The following is a 27891-nucleotide window of genomic DNA, read 5'->3' as shown; positions in this document are numbered from 1 at the left end:
AAAAAAAGCATTTTTATCTTATGCACCAGGTAAAATAAGCAAGGTGCCAGATTTGGCCTTTAAACTGTAATTTGCCAACCTCTGAGCAAGGTAAGACCATCTTTTGGTAAAACACTGCAGTAGTTTCTTAATTGGTCTCTCTGCTTCTAATCTTACCCCTGCACACCAAGTCAATTCTTTATGATGCTCCATTAACCTTAGGATGACCCTTATAATGTCCATAAGGTTCTTTGTAATCTGGTCTCTGTTTATTACTCCAACTCATTTCTCAACACTATTCCTCTTGTTCTGTATTTACTGTATTTGCTGCTCAACAACATGAAATTTCCCAAATATGCAAACTTCTTCCTCAAGGCCTTTTTACATGCTCTTCCTTCTGTTTAGAGACTCTTCCTAAGCTTTTTCTGTTTCTCCCATTGGTCCTTCACGTCCCATTTTATAGATCACTTCTTTCATATTTTCCTGAGCTTCCATGTCTGGTTTGGTGTCCTTTCTCATGTTTATACAGGACCATATTGAAATACTGTCTCATTGCATTATAATTGCATATTCATGTAGACTGTAACTGAGACTGTCTTTTTCACCTGTATATCTATACTGCTTGTGTTAGAAACACATTTGATGAAGATAAGACTCCCTGTGGTAATCCTGCAAGGAAAGTATTATTGTCCCTATATTATAGATGAGAAAGCTAAAGCTCAGAGAACTTAAATATTCTTTCCCAAGTCTACACAGTACGTATTGGTATAAAGATTTTTTCACGCTCATTCCACTACCCCATACTACCTCCCAAAGTTCAGGAATAACAAGAAAGATAATTGCTTCATGAAGTCTAGTTTTCTCAACATCAGATTAGAAATCTTCATTCCTAGTCCCTAGTCTGTCTGTGAGTTATAAAGACACTTTGAAAATCTTTATTGTCCAGGCATGTATATTTAGATATTTTTATGGATCCTATTCTACCCAAGAGATGTTCCCTATTTGACATTGTTCCTGCAATCCCTTTCCTTGTTCCTAAGCAGCTCCCTTTCTCATTTTATATAGCAGCAACTCCGAACACTCATCACTCACTTGATGAACTTTTCCTACTACCTTCCCTAATAGTAAAATGTTGAACAAATTTAGGATTGAGGCTCCTTTAGTCCTACCTGCTTGACTGAACCTGCTTGACCATAGGACTATCTGTTGTGTAATGCTGAGCCCCGTAAAGTAAGTTGGTGACTAGCAACCCTCAGATAGCCCCATAGGCCAAATGGAACAGGTGGGAGTTGTAAAAAGATATACATTGTCCTAAGACAGATAGGGATCTTAGATAATGGAGAAATAGACAGCCTCCAGGGACAAATGGGCTGTGTTCCAAAAATTCAATTTCAAATTGACTGTTTGGAATGCAGAACACATTTTCCCTTAGACACAATGCTATGAATAATTGCAGTTATTTTCCCAGGAAAGTCCACACAAGCTTGTTTAACCCATAATGTTGCAGAAATATCTGCTAAGACATTTTGGATTTACACTGAGTGCATCCCTTAAATCCTTACCACTCTGAATTATAAATTAGCTGCGTACATAGCTGCCACTTCAACTAGACTGTGAACTCTTTGAGGGCTGGAAACTGTTGAATTATTCATTTTTGTATTCTGAATGCTTGGCATATAACTGACAATAAAAGTTGGTTGCATAAATGAATGAAGAAATTTAATAGGCAGTTGAATAGAGTTGAAAATGTGTTAGGGAATAAAAACAGTAACATTTAGTAGCTACCTTCATATGTGTCTGGCACTGTACTAGGCAGTGACCAATAAAGCAAACTGCTTTGTTTGGGCTAGAGGTAGGGATAAAGAAGCTGAAGGCAAGTCAATATTTGAGATATAAAATAAATGAGTGCTAGACTTGCTAAATAAAGGTTTTTGGATGATATAAATGGATAGATGTACTGATTTGAAAAAAGTCACAGAAAAAAATAGCACCAGAAGTTGATATCCAGAGGGAAGCATTTCTTTTGGGAGGCTCTAAGACTGAGCAAGAGGTATGACCACAGCTAAGAAGCAGAAGATGGGAGATAAGGTTTGGTAACAGAGAGAAGTGGTCAGGGAAGAATGGAATTTTTTTTTTAAGATTTTATTTTTTATTTGACAGAGAGGGACAGTGAGGGAGGGAACACATAGCAGGGGGAGTGGGAGAGGGAGAAGCAGGCTTCCCGAGGAGCAGGGTGTGGGATGCAGGGCTGGATCCCAGGATTCTGGGATCATGACCTGAGCCAAAGGCTGATGCCCCAACACCCTGTTTTATTTTCACCTGGTTTAGTGCTCCCTATAAAGAGGTATTTGCTCTGGCCAGTCTCTGATTTGTTGTTAGCTTAGATTAAATTATTATCATTCTCCCATAAATTGAGGTTAATCAGATTGATTTCTTTCCACAGTGACAGTAAGCGCTTGTTAAAATTTGGTACGGATGGTGTCTTAGTTTGGGCTGCTGTTACACAATACTATAAACTGGGTGGTTTAAACAGCAAACAATTATTTCTCACAGTTGTGGACGCTGGAAATGTGAGATCAGGGTGCAGCCATGGTTGCTTGGTTCAGGTTCTTTTCTGGGTGGAAGATGAGCCTGATTTCCCATTGAATCCTTACATAGCAGAGAGAGTGAGGGAGGTCTCTGGAGTCTCTTTCGTAAGGGTACCAGTCCCATTAATGAGGGCTCTATTCTCATGACCTAATTATCTTCCAAAGGCCTCCACCTTCTGATACCATCATGTAGGGGTTGGGATTTCAGTACATGAATTTGGGGAGCGGATGAGGGTGCACAAACATTCACTCCATAACAGATGAGTATAATGCTGAAGGCAGTGGAATGGAGATACTAGGCAGCCAGGGAGAATGCAATCTGGGAAGGCAGAAGAGGAAACATTACCTCTGGATAGTTTTTGGTGGAGAAAGAAAAAGTGGGGGGTGGGTAGAGAAAGGAGGATGAAAGAGATGGGTCAAGGGAGGCAAACAACTATTTCATAATTTTATAAAGGGCCTAATCACTCAGGAAGTACCTCTCATGTAATGCCAGCCTGATCTTTGTTCTTTGAAAGTATAACTACTTACACATTTTCTTTATTGTCCCCAAAGTGCTTGAGCATAATCAATAAAATACTTGTTGATTGATTATCTGAGTGTTTTAAATCAATCCACACATCTGGTTTTATTAAGGATCTTAGAATTGACATTGATCAAGCTGAGATAAAAACTGTCTCTAAATTTATAAGATATTTTGTGTTTCTCCTTAAGGAAAAGCAAACACTTGTCCATGCCTATTTTGCACCATTCACTGTACTGGGGAGTTTCCTTATGTTATTGCATTTCTAATAATTCATCATTAAGAATTACCGAGTACCCATAATATGTCAAGCCTTATGCTAGACAATGATGATAAAAGTCGAGAAGGGAGAAACTCAGGCCTTCCAGCAGTTATAGTATGACAGGGAGAAGGCAGGGCTAAACCAACAATTGCCATGTAGTTTGATAAATCCAGTGAAGGAGGCAAGCAGTTGCCATTTTTGGAACACAGAATAGGGGAGCTTTAACTCAAAATGGGTCAGAAATACAGATAATAAAAAGAAAACAGGTATTTGTTGTTTGTCTGAAATGAAAATTTAACCAGATGTCAAGAGGAGCCTGAGGAGATATGACTAAATGTAATGTGATATCCTGGATGGGATCCTGGATCAGAAAAAGGACATTAGAAAAAAAAAACACCTGAAGAAATATGAGTAAAATACGGATTTTACTTAATAAAAATGTATTACGATTGGTTAATCATAACAAATGTACTATACTAACATGAGAGGTTAATAATAGGGGAAATGGAATATGTGAGAACTGTCTGTACTATCTGTGCAATAATTCTGAAAAATCAAGTGGTCTCAAATAAAAAGCTTATTAAAATTTTTTAACTGGCATCTTGTATTTTTGTTAGATCTGGCAACCCTAACACTTTTACTTCCAAATAATAATTAAATATAAAATATGAAAAAAATTACATTGATAGTTATCTGAGTTATATATGACTTCTCCTAAATATTTGATCCAAACACTTCATTTTCTATAAACAGCTTGTGTTTTCTCTTAAGGCAAGCCTCCAGCAATCAAATAGTTATCGCAGACAATAATACTTCAACGTGGAGGTGCTTTGTTTCTAAATGCCATAAACTTACCACCAGTTGTAAGCAATTTTATTTTATTTTATTTTTTTAAAAATTTTATTTATTTATTCGACAGAGAGAAATCACAAGTAGATGGAGAGGCAGGCAGAGAGAGAGAGAGGGAAGCAGGCTCCCCGCTGAGCAGAGAGCCCGATGTGGGACTCGATCCCAAGACCCTGAGATCATGACCTGAGCCAAAGGCAGCGGCTTAACCCACTGAGCCACCCAGGTGCCCCTGTAAGCAATTTTAGATGCTAAAAAACATTGGTTTAAGTTTCTCTATTTCACACACACACAGAGACCATCAACCAAATTAGTCTTAATTTAGGCTGCACACATCTCAAATGATTTAAAAAAAAATTCAGTTATGAGAACGTTAGAAAGATTAAGGCCCTGAAAGTAATCACTTGCTTAGGGTGACTGCTAATTTATGTTGCCTGAATGGAAAACAATGATTATTTTATTTTCCATGTTGCTCCTTTGGAGGAAAACAACCTGTGTTTTGTGGAATAAGAACTTAAGAGTCTGAAATAAAAATAGAACTGTATAATATAACAGTTTTATTTGAGGGTGAGCTTAGACAAGATCACTTATCAAACAAACGACCCAAGGAAGATGGGGCTTTTAAACAAGAGAATGGATTTGAGAATACTTGTCATTTTCCAGATACAAGACAGCCAAATGTACTTTGCACAATTTTGTCTAATTTCTGCTTTGCTCCCTAACAAAATTAAGAAGTTAGATTTTTACTGCTCTATACGTATGTAAGTGGTGATAATATGCTAGCCCTTGTAAAGAAAATAAACCTGTTATCATATGGCTCTAGAAATTATATACCAGAATTTATTGGGTTCCCTTGTTATCTTATTAATTTCTACTCTGAATAGAAAATCCCTAAAACTAACCGTATTTGTGCCCCCAAAAGATATACATGTCACAAATTTCACTTTGCGAACACGTGTTGATCATTTATTTAGCGCAAAAAACTATGCTAAAGAGCTTTGGTATCGCGAGATAAAAATGGTTCATATGCTGTTTCTATTTGTGCTCCTCAAAAAAAGTTTTGTACTTTTAGAGATGAGGGGAATCTTACGTTAAATTAGGCTTTTGTTTATATCTCAGTGTCCCCGGTCTCCTGCAAAAACAAGACGAAAGCTTGTTTAAAAAAAAAGATGTACTTTCAAGGATTTGGGTCCCTTCTAAACCAGGACCGTCGATTCCTCAAGAGCTCTGTTCACAAAGAAGGGCTAAGTCTGTCAAAGGAGCCGAAAAGGGGTACGTTTTGCTTTTAAATTGGACAGTTTTCCTCTACGAGCTCGGCGAGGTCCTGGTCGGCGCCCCATTAGACTGGGCGGCTGGCGTCGGTCCGACTCTAACGACCAGAGTCCGCGGAAAGAGCCCAGCTCGGAAGGACGGGAGAAAGGAGATGGGCCCGAGCCCCACCGATTACACACCGCCTGCCAGGCTGCCATCGACGCTGCCGCGACCCTAACCTAGCAAACGTCGCCCGCACGCCGCCCGGGCGCGCGGACACGCTGTTTGCTGTCGACCTTCCCGGCTCTGACTGCCCAAGCAGGCCGCGGCAGCGCCCTTTCAGTGCTTGGAAAGCGCTGTTTCAGGAGAAAGGCCGCGAGGGCGGGGCTTGGGGCGGTTCGGGACTATTTCCTCACAGCGCGGTCAGTCAGGGCGAGGAGGACCGCCAGGGCGGAATGCCACATGGCGCGTCTCCGCCAGGACTCAGCGTTGGCGGGCATCGAGGAAGCAGTGTAGTGCGAGGGGCTTAGAGCCCATACCGTGGAAGGATGGGTCAACTAACCAATGTTTCGCCACAGCCCACACGCCTAAGAGGGAATTGGAGGGAGCATGGGGGAGGGGCGGACAGACCGGCCGTCTTGCAGAGAGCATGCTCTGTTCTAAGAGCCGTAAGTGGAGAGCCAGGCATGCGCAGTGAGGCTTGGGTGGGTTGGCAGCAGGGAGGGGCTGGCGTGAGCGGGCTGCTGTGTTTATCCGGTTTTCTGGGTGGGCGGTCAAGGCGCACGCGTGAGGGCGAAAGGCGGTGGAGCTTGATATTGGAATGCGCATGCGCGGAGCCAGCCGGTAGCTCTGGGAGGGTGTGGAGGGGGCTCTTAGAGGAGAAGCAGGGGAAAAGGGAAGCGAAGGGAAAGGAAAGGGCGGGGGGGAGGGGTGAGAGTGTGCTCTGCGCATGCGTGCGGGCGCTAGCGACGACGACGGCGGGGGAGTCTCGGGGATGACAGTGGCTTTGCCCGTTGGGGTAACGGTCGTCGTCGCCGGCAGGGCTTGAGGCGCCGCACAGTCCGCGGGATTCACTAAGGCCGCAGCAGCCCGGGCCCTACTGAGTTAGAGTGGCGCGTGGAGTCAGGGTGAGGGCGGCGAGGCACGGGGGGAGGGGCCTGCCGCGGGGCCTTGCTGGTGCTCTGGGCGGCGGCGGGGCCTGGCGGTGTGAGCGCTCGTCTCAGCTGCGGCCGGGCGGGAGCCGTGGGCGGCGGCGGCCGTCGTGCTTGGAGGAGGAGGTCTCCGTGTGTGCGGCGTGGAGAAGATGGCCGGGCAGTGAGGGGGCGGTGCTTGCGCCTGGTGACCTCGGAGTGAGCGACTGAGGAGCGAGGGGCGCCGCCGCGGCCCGGCCGGGCCTGCTCCCCGCCCCCTCCCGCTGCCGCCGCCGGCCCGCGCACTTCCTCCCCAGCCCTCCTCTATCGGGTGGGGGACTCTCCTGCCGGTTCCGCCACCTCAGGGAACAGCGGGGTTGTAACCGCCAGGGCGGAGAGTCAGGCGCAGTCCGGGCCCCGCGTCCGATATGGAGAGAGCGGCGGCAGCCTCCGCCTGCCGCAGCTGCAGCGTTCGCCGCCGCCGCGGCTTGGTGCACTAGATTGAGGAAGTCGACGCCCGAGCCGTCCTCCTTGCCGTCGCCGCTACCTCTGCGCTGGGCGCTGTGATGGAGTAAGGGCCCTGCAGCTCGTGAGAAGCGTGCGCGCCCCTCGGACCGGGCGGGGGCCTGCTCCCGCGCCCGTCCAGCTCGCCCTGAGGAGGTGCCTCCGCGTCCGGAGATGCAGCGAAGGCCGCCCGCGGAGCCGCGGGGCTAGACTGAGCGCCGAGTCCCGGCCCCAGCGCCGAAGCCCCCGCGTTCTTCGCCCCGAGGCTGCCTGGGACAAACTCGAACGCTGGTTTCTCTCTCTCTCTCTTTTTTTTTTTTTTTTTTTTGTCTGCAAGTCTCAGGGACGGAGGAGGGGCGCCAAGGCCCCATGTGTGGGAGGATTGCTTCAGCTCCACAAACTTGCACGGATTTTAGTTACTACTTTGGCCAGTGGTTCTTCTCTGATTTCCTCCGATTTGTTGCAAATTCGCCATTGTTCCCTGGCTGCTTACAAAGTTGGATCCGGAATTTCTTTTCAACCGGGAGCCAACGGTGTCGAAGTGTCTGCAATGAACCCCGTGAATGCTACTGCTCTCTACATTTCCGCGAGCCGCCTAGTGCTCAACTACGACCCCGGAGACCCCAAGGCGTTTACAGAGATTAACAGGCTCTTGCCTTACTTCCGACAGTCTCTCTCTTGCTGTGTTTGCGGTGAGACGCTTTTTATTGTTCCCTTTCAATGCTTATTTTAAAAAAATCTGGGCTTTGGTAACAGGAACGGTTTGGCGGCGTGGTAGTTTGTATTAAGCTTTTGTTATTTATGCATTAGCGTACGGTCATTAGTTTTGAGGCTCGTCAGAGGACTTTTGCCCAGCAGTTCAGAAAGAGCCCTCCTAAACCGTTTTGTACGGCGGCCTTAATGTTCAGAACTGTTTAATTCTTCTCGGGTCAGTTCCTTGCCATTTCTGTTGATGGTTTTATAAATGAGTGAAGTATGCTTGCGTAGTGCTCCTCTTTTTTTTTTTTTTTTTTTTTTTTAAACCTTTGATACAAGAGCTCACAACACTTACCTTGGTTAAACGTGGTTTAGCCTGGTTAAAAAATGTACGTGTGGCGTGTTTGCATTTCCCCAAACTGGTGTTAGGTGTGGGTAGCGGTATAATCGGATGCACCCACAGCCTGTGAACTCGATGCAGAACTTTTGTCCGTGTTCCTCAACATGCTTTGACAGTTTGACAGTAAATAGTGAGCCCGGAAAGACTGAAAATATTCTCTTTTTTAGCTGGTGGGATTTTTATGAAATTGTTGTTCCTTATTTTGTGGTTTTAATATGTTATGGCCTGGTAGACAGTTATTTTAGGTGGTTGGCTTTTTTATCCCCCCACCCAAAAATATTTTCTGCAGGGTAGGTTACTTTCAGGTTATTTTTTGAGTGGTGAAGAAATGCTAACTTATCTAATGGAAGTGTCTCAAAAGTGATGATAATTTGGAATAACTTTGTACCTATTATTTTTTAACTATACACCTTTTTTCAAAGGCTGGCCTGGAAACATTAATAGGAGGGAAATGGCAGTTGTCAAAAAAGTACTATACTCTATTTCGTATTTTCATTCTACCCCAAATTTTGAGGTTTTGCTGATCCACTTGTATAGTCAGAACTTGAGAAATTCAGGCATTTCAGGTTTTCACTTTATCTTAGATAAAAGAAATTTTGTGCCTGTAGTGGCTGAAGGAGGATACCGTATTCATTTGAGAATCTTGCATCATTTTCTGGATAGCATTGGGGCAAGCCACTGAAGGGGGTGCAGAGGAGATGGAGATTGTGTTTTTTGCATACCAGGTACTTAATCTTATAAACACATAAGTAATTCTGTGAATGTGATTACTGTGACTGGTAACAGACAGTTAACACCTTTATAGGGAAGTGTTTGCCATGGGCAAATCACCACTGCCCTGGGCCTCAGTTTCTTAATGTATAAAATGAGAGCTTTGGGCGAGATTCCAAGTTTTCCTTTAGCTTAAATTTTACAGATAGGAATTTGCTTGGTTTCATTGTGCTCCCCCACCCCACTTCCACTTTTTATGGAGTGCTTCTTTTTATGTCTTAACAGCTTTTGGTAGTTTTTGAACTGAGGAGATAGAGCTGCTATAACTTCCTTTTCTACAAACCTTTCTTTTGGGGGGATTGCTACTCTTGTGATGTATGGGAAAGAGGGCAGAGGGCAGCCCATCCCAGCCTGCTAGAACAGCAGTAGAGAGTGATGTCATTATCCAGGTAACACTCAAAAGATCTGGTAAGTCTCCTTTTTACTAGGGGGATGGGACTTAACTGCCTAATTTAAGGGTAAAATGGTAGTTTTGAATTGTGTAGTTGCTTAGAATTTTAAGTTATCAATAGCTTCAGGATAGTTGTCTAATTGAACATTTTCCCGAATTCCTTTTTTTTTTTTTTTTTTTAAAGATGTTATTTATTGGGGCTCCTGGGTGGCTCAGTGGGTTGAAGCCTCTCCCTTTGGCTCAGGTCATAATCCCAGGGTCTCTGCTCAGCGGGAAGCCTGCTTCCTCCTCTCTCTCTGCCTAGTTGTGATCTCTGTCAAATAAGTAAATAAAATCTTTAAAAAAAAAAAAAGATGTTATTTATTCACTTGACAGATAGAGATCACAAGTAGGCAGAGAAGCAGGCAGAGAGGAGGAAGCAGGCTCCCTGATGAGCAGAGAGCCCGATGCAGGGCTCGAACCCAGGAGCCTGGGATCCTGACCTGAGCCAAAGGCAGAGGCTTCAACCTACTGAGCCACCGAGGCACCCCCCAATTTTTTTTTTAAATTTTTTTAAGTTTTACTTATTTATTAGAGATCACAAGTTGGCAGAGCAGCTGGCAGTTTGGTGTTTGCCATTATGCCTTGTTCAAGCTACTCCGCCATCCTATGGAAAAGATTTGTGGGTTCTACTTTTTCCCTGATTATAATTGAGTAGCTGGCATAAATTTTAGCAGTCTGAATGTAGGTTCTGGCCAGCCCTCTCTGACCACTGCCCCCATGTCTTTAACTAACTCTAATATAAGTCTGGTTATCAGGAGATAAGAAAAAAATCGGTTATTTGAATTTAGATCCAGAGTTCAAACATATTTGTATCAGATGTTGTCCTAGCTGAAAAGCATAAATACATTCAAGTTAATAGGGCATGTGCAGTCTTATTTCATGAAGATAATAAATATGTAAAAGTTTAATTCTATTTTGGTGCTGTAAATACGGAGTTTGTTTCATCAAGTCCTCTGAAGTATGACCCAGTCCTACCTTTTCAGCGTTACCTTTTACTGCTCTCTTACATATTTCTGTGCTTCAGCCAGGTTAATATTCTTGCCTTTTCAAACATACAGGGCCTGTGTCTTCCTTCTTTTTACCCCTTCTTTATTCATTGAAGTCTCTTTTGCCTAAAAATACTTTCTCTGTGGTTTAACTCATCAATTTCCTCCCTCCTCAGTGAATTCTTTGCTCACTGCAGCAAAGTTCCATTTTGTCCTTTGAACCTCTAACCCTTTGTTTCAATCATAGGCACTTACAGCTCTTTGGGTGCAGCCTTTTTTTTTTTTAAAAGATTTTATTTATTTATTTATTAGAGAGAGAGAGTTCACAAACAGGCAGGGAATCAGGCTCCCTGCTGAGCAGAGAGCCCGACGTGGGGTTCGATCCCAGGACCCCGAGATCACCACCCTAGCCTAAGGCAGTGGCCCAGCCCACTGAGCCACGCAGGCGCCCATGGGTGCAGCTTTTATATCTAATTCTTCTGATATCTTAGGGGAAAATACTATTTTTTAGTTTATTTTTGTGTTCCTCCTGCCTCATCTACCCTTTCCTATCCAGTCACTTGCATGTTGATGTTTGTGACAGACTCAGAGGAAGAAAATGAGACCCGGAGATCATGACCTGAGCCAGAGGCAGAGGCTTAACCCATGAGCCACCCAGGAGCCCCTTAATTTTTTTTTTTTTTAAATATTTTATTTATTTGACAGAGAGAAATCACAGCTAGGCAGAGAGGCAGGAAGAGAGAGAAGAGGAAGCAGGCTCCTTGCGGAGCAGAGAGCCTGATGAAGGGCTCGATCCCAGGACCCTGAGATCATGACCTGAGCCGAAGGCAGAGGCTTTAGCCCTCTGAGCCACCCAGGTGCCCCTCCCTTAATTTTTTTAAATTAATTATTTTTATTAACATATAATGTATTGTTTGCCCCAGGGATACAGGTCTGAACCATCAGGCTTACACACTTCACAGCACTCATCGTATCATATACCCTCCCCAATGTTCATAACCCATCTACCCTCTTCATACTCCCCCTCTCTCCCGCAACCCTCCGTTTGTTTTGTGAGATTAAGAGTCTCTTATGGTTTGTCTCCCTCCTGATCCTATCTTATTTCATTTTTTCCTTCCCTATGCCCCAAACCCCACACACTGCCTCTCAATTTCTTCATATCAGGGAGATCATATGATAATTTCTTTCTCTGATTGACTTATTTCACTTAGCATAATATCCTCTAGTTCCATCCACGTTGTTGCAAATGGCAAGATTTCATTTCTTTTGATGGCTGCATAGTATTCTATTGTGTATATATACCATATCTTCTTAATTCATTCATCAGTCGATGGACATCTAGGTTCTTTCCATAGTTTGGCTATTGTGGACATTGCTGCTATAAACACTGGGGTACATGTACCCCTTTGGATCACTATATTTGTATCTTTAGGGTAAATACCAGTAATGTGATTGCTAGGTCGAAGGGTAGCTTAGTTTCAACTTTCTGAGGAACCTCCGTGCTGTTTTCCACAGTGTCTGCACCAGCTTGCATTCCCACCAGCAGTGAAGGAGGGTTCCCCTTTCTCCGCATCCTTGCCAATATTTGTCGTTTCCTGACTTTTTAAAATTTTAGTCATTCTGACTGGTGGTGTCCTAGGGATTTTAAGGTTTTCATTAAATTTTTATGTCTTCAAATGATACAAGAAGGTTGGTATATAGAATCAAATCCTGTTAGAACTGGAAGGACATGTTAAGTGGAAGAGTATTAGTCTTTGAGATATTTGGAGTCCAATAAATTTATTATGTTTGAATCTCTACTAAGGCACATGGGTATTTTCTTGGTGTTTTAATTAGAAACAAGGTGGTTTTGACTTGGAATTTATTGAATTGTTGTGAAACCTTTTGGACATCCACTTTCCCATAACATGGGAAGGGGGTGCCTGGGTGGCTCAGTAGGTTAAGAATCTGCCTTAGGCTCAGGTAATTATCTGGTGGTCCTGGGATTGAGCCCCATTTTGGGCTCCCTGCATAGCAGGGAGCCTGCTTCTCCCTCTGCCTGCTGTTTCCCCTGCTTGTGCACAAGCACACTGTTTCTCTCAAATAAATAAATAAAATCTTAAAATAAAATGGGAAGGGGCTGTAGATTGATGTTTCCCACTGACCTAGGATTATGTGGGCTGATCAGATTTTTCTTTTGAATGTTAAGGACTTAACAACAGAACCCTATCTTTTCTTGCTCTCTGTACTCTTATTTTCCACTAGAAAGGAGGCAGTTTCCTGAGTGAGAGCCTTGGTTCTCCTGTTGAGTATTGATTGTAGTCTTGCACCTTAGAGTGGCTCAACAAATGTTTGTTGAACGGATGAAATTAGTATTAAAATGAGGAAGTTTAAGGTGAAGATGTATTCTTAGAATAAAGCATATGCCTTAACTTTAAATAGATTTAGCTCTATGAAAAATTACATTTTCCTTTTTTCATTTGCCGTTGTTTATGGACCCACATTGGAAATTAGTGGAATGTATGATCTCTGTCATCTTTTCCAGTTCTAGAATTCTGATTCTCTTCTTTTAGCAGAAATACTTTTTGACTCAGCAGTTTGTAATTAGCAAGAATCTTCTACAATGAAACGTGAACAGAAAGTTTTGATTGAGTTATTTAAACTACTTAGCTTTTTTATCTTTTTTTAAAAAATCTTTTAGATGGAAGTTAAATTAAAAGGCCATTTGAACTTTTAAAATATTTTATTTATTAGAGTGATTTTATTTATTAGAGTGCAAGAGAGTGAGCCGGAGCAGTGGGGGAGGTGGTTAGAGGGAGAGGGAGAAGTAAACTCCTGCTGAGCATGGAGCCTGACACAGGGCTCGATTCCAGGACCCTGAGATAATGACCTGAGCTGAAGGTAGACACTTAACAGACTGAACCCACCCAGGTGCCCTTAAAAGGCCATTTGAATAATTGTACACAAATGTGTTACACCTGCTTTTTTTGTGTAGATTTTTTTTTGTAAACTCACTGTAATTTTTCATTGCAGTGAACACATTAAATTTATCATCTTAAGTGTATAGTTCTATAACGTCAAGTATATTGTTATAAAATTTGATTTTCATACCTTTTCCTTCTTTCTTTCTTTCTTTTTTTTTTTTTTTTAAGATTTTATTTGACAGAGAGAGATCACAAGCAGGCAGACAGGCAGGTGGGGTGGGGAGGAGCAGGCTCCCCGCTGAGCAGAGAGCCGGATGTGGGGCTCAATCAATCCCAGGACCCCGAGATCATGACCTGAGCCAAAGGCAGAGGCTTAACCCACTGAGCCACCAGGTGCCCCAGTTTTCACAACTTTTTCTTCTTGGAAATCTGAAACTTGATATCCATCAGCCAACTACCCTCCTCTGCAGCCCATTGGAACCACCATTCTATTTTCTGTCTGTCTGAATTTGACTATTCTAGATACTTCATATAAGTGGAATCATACAGTATTTTGTCTTTCTGTGATTGGTTTATTTAATTTAGCATAATGTTCTGAAGGTTCATCCATGTTGTAGTATGTGTAAGAGTTTTGTTCCTTTTTAAGGCCGAATAATAATTCCATTGTATTTGTGTACCACAGTTATTTATCCATTCATCAGTTAATGGATTTTTGGGTTTCCACCTTTTGGCTATTTTGAATATGCTGTTGTGAACATGGTGTGGAGATTACTAAAGACCCTGCTTTCAGTTTTTTTGGGTATATACTCAGAAATAGGATTGCTGGGATTGTGTATAGTATTTTCATTTTTAATTTTTGAGGAACCTCTCTACTGTTTTCCATAGTGGTTAGACCATTTTACAATCCCACCAATACAGGAGTTCCAATGTCTCCATTGCCAACACTTTTTTTTTTAATAGTAGCCATTCTAGTGGGCATTAGGTGATGTCATTGTGGTTTTGATTTGCATTTCTCTAATTAGTGATGTTGATTGTATCTTCATATGCTTGCTGGCCATTGTGTTATTTTTGGAGAATCACTATCATTTTTTATGTTGAAAACTTAACTCATTACGTCTTTATTAATCACTTGTTCTAAGTGCTGGACTAGAAAGATGAACAAGACACATGGTTACTATCCATATGTTGTTCAGCATTAAGGAGAAGACAGATAAGTAGATCAGTTATTGGGGAAGTGTTGTGTTAGAGGCACTTATGTTACATCATAATAGAACAATTATAAGTTTATTGCATGTGTAGAAGTTTCAGAAATTAACCATAAATGACTTTTCCCCTCAGATAACTTGCTTTTGAATAGCTGTTTGGATTAAGTTTAAGCAGACCTGATTGGTGTTAAGTAGAGTTTGGTTTACCAGTTTTTTTTTCTTGGGACTTAAGTTCACCTGTTCTTTCTGGGAAGAATTCTTCAGGGAGCGTTTGGTAGGCTGGTAAGGAAGAACAGTATGTAGTAATTTGTGTTGGCAGATACACTTTCCTCCAGATATACTTATTTAACTGGTTTCTTTTCCTAATAAGAATCTCCTTTCTATAGTTTTCCCTTTTTTTTTTTTTTTTTTTTTAAAGATTTTATTAATTTATTTGACAGAGAGAAAGATCACAAGTAGGTGGAGAGTCAGGCAGAGAGAGAGGAGGAAGCAGGCTCCCGCTGAGCAAAGAGCCCGATGCGGGGCTCGATCCCAGGACACTGAGATCATGACCTGAGCCGAAGGCAGCGGCCCAATCCACTGAGCCACCCAGGCGCCCCTATAGTTTTCCCTTTTTGTATCCTAAAATTTAGTTCATTTATTCATTCCTATTTAGGTATGCTTATGCAAACTAAAATTGCCTTAGAGAAAGGACTTCCACAGTGGATTGTTCTGGATGTTGAAAGAAATGGAAAGAGGTTTGATCCACAGTCAGTTGTCATGTGATATAACCACCTGAAAAGTTAATAATATTAGTATAAATAATGGTTCACGGGGTACCTGGTGGCTCAGATGTTTAAGCCTCTGATTCTTGATTTCTGCTCAGGTCATGATCTCATGATCTCATAGTCCTGAATTGAGCTCCATATCAGGCTCCGTGCTCAGTGGGGAGTCTGCTTGAGGACCTTCCCCCCTTGCCCTTGTGCTGTCTCTCAAGTTAAAAACAAAACAAAACAGTAATGGTTCAAGACAAGCAGTACAGTGCTGTAGAATTACACAGGAGGGATTGTTTCAGTCTGGTGAGATCTAGGAAGTATGGGGCTTAAGACAGTGAGAACAGTGATGAAGTTAGTGGACATTTTCAGCAAGGTTGGAGGGAGAGAACAGTTGGCTGCAGAAAGTCAAATTTATTGTAGTGAATAGTCCTAGTTAGATCCCTTGCCCTATAAATTGAGTTTCAGGACTCTTTTGTGTGGTGAGTCCTGACGCAGGGCTAAGGAATTTGACATTTACCCTTGGAGAACTTTTTTCCCCCCAGAGATATGCTCTTGGGCCACTTAAATCAAAATTACCTAAAGGGCTCATTCAAAATCAGATTCCCAGTTATTGCAGTAGACTGATTGAATGGGAATATCTTTGAGCAGGTTCTTGTAATCTGCATTCTACCCCCCCCAATCTTGATAAGGGGTTGAAAGTTTGCAAATCGCTATTGCAAGCATTTGAGAAACAGCTTTGTAAATAAGAGAGTGATGTGATTTCCTAAAATTTTTGGAAAGATTAATTTGGGGGTAGAATACAGGATTGATTATTAAGACATGAAAGGAAAACAGATATATCCATATTAGATAGAAGCCTGAATAGTGGTGGGAGTAGAGAGGTAACACCAAGATAATATGAAGGGAATGTTTTGTCTTCCTTACGGTTATCATAACATTTTAATTCTTTGATACGTACTGTTTTACACTTTTTTATGCTTAGGCATTTTTCACTATGAATGGATTAAATGAGGCATTTCCCACCCTGAAATTTATAAACATGTCTAGCACAGTGTTTTCACATACACCTGATGAAATGTACTGAATTTTATTGAAGAACTGACAAAAACCTGGCAGTTTAAGTTTAATACAGATGCTTGGAAAAGATTGAAGGAGTCAGAGAACCTAGTTACATAACAGAAGTGAAGTAAGGAAGGGTGTTGATTTTGGAGGGACATGAAATATTTAAATAGGCAGGTTTGAAGTAATTTAAGAACAGTCCAATTAAAATACTCTTCAGGGATTCAGCAGTTTGCTATTGGATTTTGGGAGAGATCCATGTGCTTCGGAGAGGTTGCAGGTAAGATTGGAATTAGAGGTGAGTCAGGTGTGGGCCTTAGAAGAATGAGACAGTGTTGAATAATGTGATACCCCCTGGGAATTGGGGTTATAAAGAAATACTGGAAATTAGAAAATGACAAAAATACTATCTATTTTATATCTATTTTACTGTCTTTTTATTTTATGCTCTTCCCTGGAAACTTTGATTTTATAATAATTTTATATAGTGTTTGATGTAGTAAAACAACATACCTTCTGCACTTTGGGGTTGTGGTTTTCATTCTCAATTTAACTGAAACATCCAGATCTCCTTTCTTTCTATTCTTTGTTTGCTTTGTGCATGCATAGCTTGCCATCAGTAATTGGCTAATGTCATTATATTGGCTTCTCTCAGAGTCCACTTGGCTACTTTTATATATGATACATATATATATATTTTATATATATTTATATTCACACTTTTGTATATAATTTGAGGTTTTGTGAGTTGCGGTGTACTTTCTCTATTTTATTTTTTATTTTAAATAGTGATTTTTCGAGGCGCCTGGGTAGCTCAGTGGGTTAAGCCGCGCTGCCTTCAGCTCAGGTCATGATCCCGGGGTCCTGGGATCGAGTCCTGTGTCGGATTCTCTGCTCAGCAGGGAGCCTGCTTCCTCCTCTCTCTCTCTGCCTGCCTCTCTGCCTACATGTAGTCTCTCTCTGTCAAATAAATAAATAAAATCTTTAAAAAAAAAAAGTGATATTTCAAAATCTTATTCTGATTTCTCATATTTTTCTGTGTCCAGTAGTGACCTTTGACTTCTTACCATTTGATTTCTATTACTCTGACATTTCTTTTGAAGATTAATTTTTTGTCCTCATATCAGGAAATTAGCTTAGATAAATTTTTACCTTAATTACTATATATCTGGCCATTTTTCTTACTTTTTCTTGATCTGACTCTGTCCATAATATTTTAGCAGAATTATTTTCTTTTTTTAAATTAACATATAATGTATTATTTGTTTCAGGGATACAGGTCAATGATTCGTCAGTCTTACACAATTCATAGTGCTCACCATAGCACATATCCTCCCCAGTGTCCCATCGCCTTGCCACCCATCCCTCCCACCCACTCCACTCTAGCCACGCTCAAGTTTGTTTCCTGAGATTAAGAGTCTCTAATGGTGTGTTTCCCTCTCTGATTTCATCTTGTTTCATTTTTTCCTCTCTTCCCTTATGTTTCTTATTTCCCCTTGTTTAACAGATTCCACATATCAGTGAGATTATATAATAATTGTCTTTCTTTGACTTATTTCACTTAGCATAATGTCCTCTAGTTCCATCCATGTTGTTGCAAATGGCAAGATTTCCACTTTTGATGGCTGCATAGTATTCCAGTGTTTATGTATATTACCACATCTTCTTTATCTATACATTTGTTGATGGACATCTAGGCTCTTTCCATAGTTTGGCTATTGTGGACATTGTTGCTATAAACACTGGGGTGCACATGCCCTTTTGGAACATTACATTTGTGTCTTTGGGGTAAATATCCAGTAATGCAATTGCTAGGTCCTGGGGTAGCTCTATTTTCAACTTCTTGAGGAACCTCCATACTGTTTTCCAGAGTGACTATACCTGCTTGTATTCCCACCAGCAGTGAAGGAGGGTTCTCCTTTCCCCACATCCTTGCCAACATCTGTCATTTCCTGATTTGTTATTTTATCCATTCTGACTGGTGTGAAGTGGTAGCTCACTGAGGTTTTGATTTGTATTTCACCGATGCCGAGTGATGTTGAGTGCTTTTTCATCTGTCTTTTGGCCATTTGAATGTTGTCTTTGCAGAAATAGAAATGTCTGTTCATGTCTTGTGCCCATTTTTTGATTGGATTGTTTATTTTTTGGGTGTTGAGTTTGGTAAGTTTTTTATAGATTTTGGATACTAGTCCTTTATCTGATATGTCATTTTGCAAGTATCTTCTCCCATTCTGTCCGTTGTCTTTTGGTTTTGTTGACCTTTTCCTTGTTTTGTGCAAAAACTTTTTATCCTGATGAAGTCCCAGTAGTTCATTTTTGCCCTTGCTTCCTGATGTTTCTAGGAAGTTGCTGTGGCTGAGGTCGAAGAGGTTGCTTAGCAGAATTATTTTCATTCACTGCTTTTGTACTCGAATCTTTGCAGAGTTACAATATCTTGCTTTCTCAAGTTGTTTTAATCTAGCTAGTATATTTTGTTTGCTGACTTTAGTTGTTTGTCAGCATTTGTCTGCTTTCTTTATGATTATAATCCATAGAAAAAGTGCACTTAAAATGCTGTCTGGTCTCAAATTTGGAAATTTTCTGGCAAAGTTGAATAGTTTTGAAATTCTTATGTAACAGTTAAAGGTGCATGTAAAGTGGGGGTGGATGGTCCAGTGTATAACCTAAGGGCTTTTGAACTTCTGTCAATCCTGCTACATATCATTTCTTTGAAGTTTAAATATCTATCACATGTTCTGAAATTTGGGACTCTGGGCACGTTTAATACAGAAATCCAGGATCAGAAGGGAGCATTCTAATTCGGGCATCCTTGTAATTTTCTGAATACCCTCTATAGTTAATCAGTTGGTTCTCTGGCCTGTCACTGAACATAGTCTTATCTATCAGAAGCTGAGGCTGTGTCAGGTATCCCTTTATGGTGTCAGTAAGCTTGCCAGCTCAGTTTTTACATAGGTCTTACAATGAAGATAATACTAAGTTATTCTTTATGAGGAGAATTTATGAAGCTTTAGGCAGAAAGGACCATAAATCGAGGAGCCATTTTTTTCACATCAAATAATCTTTTCTGTAATATTCTTGAAAGTTTATCCAAGCCTTTTCCGGAATACTTCTAGGATAGAGTGCTAAATTAAATTCTACTCTACAAAATAACTGAATCTTTGACAACTTTTTTTTTTTTTTTTAAAGATTTTATTTATTTATTTGACAGAGATCACAAGTAGGCAGAGAGGCAGGCAGAAAGAGAGAGAGGAGGAAGCAGACTCCTCATGGAGGAGAGAGCCTGATGTGGGGCTCGATCCCAGGATCCTAGGATCATGACCTGAGCCGAAGGCAAAGGCTTTAACCCACTGAGCCACCCAGGTGCCCCTCTTTGACAACTTTTTAAAAAGAACTTTGTTTTTAGAAAGTTCTTGCTTCCATTTTGCCCAAGTCGCCTCTGCAATCGTCTCCCCCTGATTTTTTTTTTTTGTTCTCTGGAACAATTCAGGAAGCCTTTGATAAAATTTTAACCTTCAGCTATTGGAAGAACTGTTTTCATGTCTTTCCTGAGAAGGTAAACATCACAAAGTTACCTGTCTTGGGAGCATCCTGGTTTCAGTTTCTTCTAAGTGTGGACTTTTGTGTCCATGCCCATTATGGTCCGGTGGGATTATCTATTTTCTCAATTTGGATAAATAAGTTGATTTCTTTTTGTTTCATTTGGAAGTTGAAGACGTTAGATGAGAGCAGATACTTGTTTTTGAATGTGGGTCCTGGACTTTTTTTTTGGCTTGGTTACAAATTTACTGTGTTGGTGGTCAGTGTTCTCAAATCTGGAGTTCATGTAAACATCCAAATTTAGGGTACTTCCTGGAAAATTGTAAGGTCTGGCAATAATGGATCTATATTCCCTTGTGGCATGGCATCACTGGCTATAGATGAGAGGAGGTTTGTCTTAGGGGTAGAGATATGCCCTCTCCAGATAACCCTTGTTCCCACCTAACCTTGGTCACATTTACTTATTTTTTAAACTTAGCATCCTTGCCCCCATAGGTATTTGGATCTGTAATTCTCAGGAATGGAAGGTTTTATGAGGTCTCTTATGTCCTAGACACTATCTAGCTTGAGCCACAGAATTCTAATGTTATTTGGATTTTGAATTACTTTATAAAACCTTACCTGAATCAGAATCAAGATTGTGTTATCTTTTTTAAAAAATTCCTTATTTATTTGACAGAGAGAGCACGAGAGAGGGAACACAAGGAGGGGGAGTGGGAGGGGGGGAAGCAGACTTCTTGCCAAGCAGAGAGCCCGATGCGGGACCTGATCCCAGGACCCAGGGATCATGACCCATCTGAAGGCAGATGCTTAATTACTGAGCCACCCAGGTGCCCCAAGATTGCTTTATCTTGTTACGCAGTCAGAGAACATTTGTTGGTTCATGGTATTTCTGGTCAACTAAGACATCTTCACAAGTTATTGATAGTGTTGTCCAAATCTCTATTCTTTTCTTTTCTTTTCTTTTTTTTTTTTTTTTAAGATTTTATTTATTTATTAGAGAGGAGAGCCACAAGCACGGGGAGAAGCAGGCAGAGGGGGAGGGAGAAGCAGGTGCTCCACCCAGCAGGGAACCCGATGCATGGCTCAATTCCAGGATTTCCCCCCCCATCACAACCGAGCCAAAGGGAGACGAGATGCTCAACTGACTGAGCCACCCAGTGCCCCATATCTTCTCTATTCTTGCTGATTCTCTGTTTGTCAGTTTTTGAGAAGTGTTGAAACCTCTTATTATGGATTTATCAGTTTGTCTTTGGAGTTCTATTAGTTTTTGTTTCATGTGTTTTGAAGCTCTCTTTTTAGGTGCATACAACAATTTTGAATATATGGAATATGGTTAAAATAAGTTTAATTTTTAATGTTCTGCTCTACTAATTCTGTCATCTGTCCCTTCTGTGTTAGCTGTTCACTGATTTTTCTGCTCATTATGGGTCAAATTTCCTGCTTTTTTTTGCATGCCTAGTTAATTTTGATTCAAAGCCAGATACTGTAAATTTTATCTTGTTAATATTTTACCTTGTTGATGGATATTTTTGTAATATAAGTATTCTTTGTTCTTGGGATAAGGTTAAATTACTTGGGAAGAGTTTGATCCTCTTGAGGCTTGTTTTTAAGCTTTTGTTGGGTGGGACCAGAACTGCCTTTTGGGGCTAATTTTTTCATACTACTAAGGCAAGAACCTTCTGATTACTCTGTCTGATTCATCCCTTGTGAATTGGGAGTTTTCTTACTCTTAATGGTGGGAATAGGTACTGCTTCTACGTTATAGTGATTGTTCTCTTTGCTCCTTTCTGGAGGTTCGTTCTTCAGCCTGAGATAGTTTTCTCATACACATGTGCTAATTACTACCCCTTTGTGGAAGACTTGAAAGAGATGTGTAACTCTTTTTTTTTTTTTTTTTTTTTAAGATTTTATTTATTTATTTGACAGGCAGGGATCACAAGTAGGCAGAGAGGCAGGCAAAGAAAGAGAGGGGGAAGCAGGCTCCCCACTGAGCAGAGAGCCTGGGGCTCCATCCCAGGACTCTGGGATCTTGACCTGAGCTGAAGGCAAAGGCTTTAACCCACTGAGCCACCCAGGCACCCTCAGATGTGTAACTTAACTATAGAGAATAAACTGATGGTTACCAGCATGGAGGTGGGTGGCAGGATGGGTTAAATAGGTGATGGGGATTAATGAATGCACTTAGGATGAGCACCGGATAATGTATGAAAGTTTTGAATCACTGTATTATACACCTGAGACTAATGTTTCACTTTATGTTAACTAATTGGAATTTAGAAAAAAGAGACCTATATATCTCTAGTCCTCTTTCCCTGTACTCTGGAGAAGTCAAGCTGTCTTGGCCTCCCAGCTGTCTTCTAAACTCAAAAATACAAGAATTCCAAACACTAAGTTGCATTCCTGTTTTTAACTCTATTTTAGCATTCATGAGTTTACAAATAACATAACATCATTTTAGAGTAGTCACCAAAATCCATTTTTAGCATAATTTTAATAAAATACGTTAGTATCTTATTAGTTAGAAGTCCTTGTTAGTTAGAAGTCATAATTTGTAGACTTTATTAGTATGAATTTTATAGTATAATCTTTAATAAAATGCTGATTAATTTTTTTCTTAAAATTATTTCATCACAGGGGTGCCGGGGTGGCTCAGATGGTTAAGCGACTGCCTTTGTCTCAGGTCATGATCCCGGAGTCCCGGGTCGAGTTGCCCGTAGGGCTCCCTGCTTGGCAGGGAGTCTGCTTCTCTCTCTGACCCTCTCCCCTCTCTCATCCTCCCTCTTTTACTCTCTCTCTCAAGTAAATAAATATTAAAAAAAAAATTATTTCATCACATTTCCCACTTAAATGATTAGAAGAAACACCCAGGAGTTCTTGTTACTGTGAAATATGGCATCAAGGCAAAAAAGGTGGAAAGTATCTTTAGTGGTTCCTAATTCTAATTCTGTTGTGCATTAGAATTACATGAGAAGGTTTTTAAAAATGTACATTCCTGGAAGTTTCTTCAGAAATTCTGGAGGAGACACATAGGTGATTTAGTATTTACCTTAGGATGATAGTAGTGATGTCTTGGAATACTCCTCATGCCAGGAGCACTTCAATTTTGTTTTAAAAGATTTTTACTTACTTACTTACTTATTTATTTATGGACTTTAAAAAAAAGAATGTGTGCCAATAAATGTAAGCAATGCTGTGTTAATAAGCAAGTTTCTTGATAGTATTCAGTTTTAAGACACGAATGTGTTTTGGGATGACTCCAAGAGAACATAAAGACAAACTAGTTTATGCCTTCTGATTAAATGGAACACTAGTTTTGGAAATCTGAACTGAATTTATATTGATTAATTTGATTAATGTTAGGTTGTTCAACTTAATTGTGACTGACTAGCCTGTATTATCTTACTGGTAATAATTTAATGTGAGACCAATATTGCTTTGCTAAAATATGAAATTAATGGAATATTACAAAAGTGCTCTGTAACCACAAAACACTATAAAAGTCTCCCGTAAATAATTATTAAGATAAATGACTTCTGACTTTCTCTTTTAAATCTTATTAGAATATGAAATGAGGTATGACTTGAGTTTATGGCTGTGTTGTGGTTCTGAGTGGTTATATATCATTCATTTAATAATCTGGTGTGTTTGGTTTTTTTTAGTTTGTAATAGTAGTTGACTGGTGAAGCTTACCTTGTATAAACTATGACATCACTAAGAGCATCAGGAAGTATTTTTCATAGTTTTAGGTTAACCAAAGACATTAAAGTGAAGAAACTGAAGTAAACTCAGAAGTTTAGTAAACAGCATAATAGCTTGAGTAACATTCATACTTTTAAAATTGCAGGTTTAACTGTTAATTTTCATTTCACAGCAAACTAATTGTATTCCTTTTCTCAAACTGAAAATAGAATTTGTGTTTTTTCAACCCATCATTTCCCTGGCATTCATGTTTAGCTGTCACTGGTATCATTGTAGTACTACTTTAGTTACTTAAAATGATGTAATTGGTACAATGAATTTTTAAATAATTACTTACTTGGTCAAGTGGCCAAGATACTCCATTCTGTATCACCATTTTTTAGTGACTTCTGCATATCTGTCATTATTTCCTTCCTTATTTTTTTTATTAAAATGCATATTTTTCTCTCCTACAAGGGGGCTGATGGTGATCTAGAATGTAGCAGCTTAAATACTGAGAGAACTAAGAATTTCTTTGAAACCTTCATTTGTCATTGGACGTATTGCTATTTTGGGGCATATATTTGCTTTTTCGTTTACTACTAAAATAAATATGTGGAAGTTTAAGGGAACATATTTAAGTGATGTTCAATAAAAAATTTAAAGACCTGGATTAAAAATCTATACTAAGGAAAGTGGTCCTGTCTTCTTAGCACCAACAACAGCTTCTTAGATGTTTTTCTCTGATCTCAAATTCATCTCTCTTTGACTTGAGCTCATTATTCTTTATAGTGGCACTCATGCTCATGAATTTTGCCTAATGAAAAGATTTTTAAGAGGTTTAGACTTCATCGTATGCCTGCAAAAACTGTATTTGGTGCTGGTTTTTTGCAAGACTAAAAACAGGCTTTTTAAGAACAGTTGTAGGGGGCGCCTGGGTGGCTCAGTGGGTTAAGCCGCTGCCTTCAGCTCAGGTCATGATCTCAGGGTCCTGGGATCGAGTCCCGCATCGGGCTCTCTGCTCAGCAAGGAGCCTGCTTCCCTCTCTCTCTCTCTGCCTGCCTCTCCATCTACTTGTGATTTCTCTCTGTCAAATAAATAAATTAAAAAAAAAATCTATTAAAAAAAAAAAAAAAAGAACAGTTGTAGGGATGCCTGGGTGGCTCAGTCAGTTGAGTATATGCCTTTCTCTTAGGTCATGATCCCAGGGTCCTGGGATTGAGTTCTGCAGCAGGCTCCTTGCTCAGCAGGGATCCTGCTTCTCTGCCTGCCACTCCCACTGCTTGTGTGTGCTCTCTCTGATAAATGAATCTGTACTGAAAATAGGAAAACTCTTTAAAAAAAAAAAGTGTAATTGTTCAGAACAGTTCATGCCCTTGTGCTCATTGCTAAGTGATACATATGATCTTTTTGTAGTGTTGTTTTTGTCCTTAACTGAATTCAAAGATTATTTTCTTGTATATATCTAGGAGATATCTTTCTAGTTATTGTTTGAAAACATATTTTACATCTTTAATTTTGGGTGTAATTTTGGTGCTGTAATTCAGAGATGTAAAAAAGGTTTGAGAATCCTTTTTTAAATGGGAGTGGTGGGCTCTGGCACAGTGCTTGGCAGTATAGCTGGGCCTCAGAAATTATTTGCTTAAATGATTGAGGAAAGGGAAATGCTTTCTTGACTGAAAATAGCCTAAAAAGTTAACTCTTCATTTGGAAAAGGTAGGGAATGGAGTATTTAAGATATTTAAATCTGTGGGTTGAATTATGGAAGGATTTATTGTTGCCCTCTGTCAGACTTTTGACAATGGGAGAAGTATATCCTCTCACCCTACATGTACCTTGATACTGCTTTTGGAGACTGAATCTAGGCTAAACCATCTCATCCTAATTCTAGGAATTTAATACATATATATTTACTTATTTTGTACATACATGCTACACATATTCACACATTTAATATATACATAGAATTGTCAGTTAAGGTTTCTAATGCTGTAAATTCTTAGACCAGTATGTAATAGGCTGAGCTTTTTCGTTGGAATCTCTTTACAGAGAAGATAGTACAATGTTTTATATAGCTTATGTGTTTACTTGGAACATTTAAGATTAACTTTAGATACTGAATTTGGTGTATAGAGAATCCAGGCAGGACTCTTGGAGCTCCAGTTTCTGTGCGGTAAGGATTTCCTGACCCTCACAAAATATGTTGAGCATCCATCCTGCCTTTGCCTTTCCTTGGCTCCCCTCTCCTCCCCATTATTGCCAGTACCCATTCCTGTTTCTTCTTTTCCCCAAAAGGTTTTACATCTTATGGTTAATTATTGATTGCTATGGCCCAATTTCAGTGATCATTCTTTCTGATAAATGGAAGGAAACTGAAATTGTCTTTATGGATGCTGTGGACTTATTAGCAGAAATAGGGATGGTGCTGGATCCGTACAAAGAACTCTAGGTTGGGAATCAATAGATTCTGTTTCTATTCCTTACTGCCAGTAACAAGCTATGTAATCTTATGAAAGTCTGTCTTGGTTAAAGCGAAGCAAGTTGATTTCCAAGGTCACTCTCAACTCGAATGTGCTTTTTTTTTTTAAAAAAAAAAAGATTTTATTTATTTATTTGACAGAGAGATCACAAGTAGGTGGAGAGACAGAGAGAGAGGAGGAAGCAAAGCAGGCTCCCCACTGAGCAGAGAGCCTGATGAGGGGCTCGATCCCAGGGCCCTGGGATCATAACCTAAGCCAAAGGCAGAGGCTTTAACCCACTGAGCCACCCAGGCATTCCTCTAATGTACTTTTTGTGATTCATTCATTTTACATTTATTAGGTGCTTGCTTATGTGCCAACAGTGGTTTAAAGATAAAGAGATAAATAAGTTTCTGGCCTTGAGTGAGTGAGACCCCCTGAATGGTGACAATATAATGTGATAAGTGCTGTAATAGGAGAATGTGATAAGTGCTTTTTGAACAAACTGTGGGGTAAGGGTTGAGGAAGGCTTCCTCTTGGAGGTCATATTTGAGGAATTCTTAAAAGAATAGTTTATTCTTCAAGGAAGGAAGAAGGAATGTTCTAGGAAGAGCACTAAACAGAGGAATGAGTAAGCATTGCGTGTTTTGGAATGGTCAGTGGTAGGTGAGAATGGAGTATGAAGTTTGTATGAAATGGAATGGAATGGGGTATGGAGAAAGCTTAATGGTATGGGGAGGTTAGGTGGAGGTGACATTCTGAAAGGCCTTTTATGTCATTCCAAAGACTGGATTTTAAAGGCTGCTTGAAGGTGAGTGGTGAGTGGTGTGTTTGTGTGTTTGGCAGTGTTTATGCCTTCATGAGGGGTTTTGAAAAGAAGAAAGACATAATCAGATTTGTGTTTTAGAAAGATTATTTGGTGATAGTGTGGAGGGTGGACTGATTGGAGCAGATGAAGTTGAGGCAGGAAGAGATAGTTAGAAAACTTGCAGTGTTTGGGGTGAGGAATGATCAGGGTTCAACTAAGGCAGTAGTCATTGGAATAAAACTTGAAGGGTGACTTAGAAACTATATGCATTGAGACTCTGGAGATTGAATGTGGAATTCTGGTGAAGAGTCTAGATGGTTTCAAGCTTATGTGGTTTGATTTCTGGGTAAATAATGTCAGTATCCAAGAGAATAAGGATGCAGGAGGAGAAGCAGGTTTTTAGGTGAGGGTTTAGGGGAAGTATGTTTATATTTGCTCATGTTAAGTTTTAGTTGTCTGTGAGTAATCAAAGGAGACATGAAATTCCTAGTGGGCAGTTAGATATGTGGGTCTGGGGTCAGCAGAGAAGATTAGAGCTGCATGTAAAGATTCAGAAGTCACCAGTTTACGAGTGGTAATTGTACCAATTTATGTGCAAATCAGTCTGGAAGGAATGTATGGCACAACTTTTAATTGGGGGTGTTATATCTTTAAAAAAGGTTCATGATCCCATGAAATTCTGTGCAACAGTTTGTGTCTTTGCATATATGTATAATTGGATTCTCAAAGGGGTCTGTGACCCAAGATTACTGTGGAATACTGGAATGGAGTAAGAATGATCAATCTTAATACAGAAACATGGGGAATCCTGAAATTAAGGAGAAGACAGAGGAAGAGGATGTAAAAGAGGTGGAGGAGACAAGTGTTGGGGGAAAAGGGAAGAGAGCATTTTAAGGAAGAGTGATCAACCAGAAATGCACGTTGGTTTGGGATTAGCAATTTTTCCTTCTATTAAAAGACGAAATCTAGGGAAAAATAATTTAGTGTATGAATAATTGGAGGGTAAATTGTTATAGGGAAGGAAGGTTGAAGGTGGAAGTGAGAAGGTATGTTGAATACAGTTAGGTGGGTAACTGAAAGGATTGGAGCCAGAGGCAGTAGAGGATGGGAGAAGAAAG

General features: G+C 40.3%; 1 protein-coding gene across 4 annotated transcripts in view; it reads left to right on the top strand.

Annotated features, from left to right (window-relative positions):
• Positions 1 to 6409: 6409 nt before the first annotated feature.
• The window catches only part of MSL2 (MSL complex subunit 2), a 40753-nt gene continuing 19271 nt past the window's right edge, over positions 6410 to 27891 (top strand). The window contains exons 1-2 of one of the 4 annotated variants that reach the window (XM_059162684.1): positions 6412 to 6573; positions 7418 to 7772. In XM_059162684.1, coding sequence (XP_059018667.1) covers positions 7631 to 7772 — 142 coding nt within the window. In that variant the 5' untranslated portion in view covers positions 6412 to 6573; positions 7418 to 7630. Of the gene's footprint in view, positions 7773 to 9172; positions 9356 to 27891 lie in introns of all 4 variants that reach the window. The other 3 variants (XM_059162685.1, XM_059162686.1, XM_059162683.1) reach the window with 3 other exon arrangements.

Source organism: Mustela lutreola, chromosome 2 (assembly GCF_030435805.1).
Source record: "Mustela lutreola isolate mMusLut2 chromosome 2, mMusLut2.pri, whole genome shotgun sequence".
NCBI lineage: Eukaryota > Metazoa > Chordata > Mammalia > Carnivora > Mustelidae > Mustela > Mustela lutreola.
This window is presented reverse-complemented; position numbering and strand designations above follow the sequence as displayed.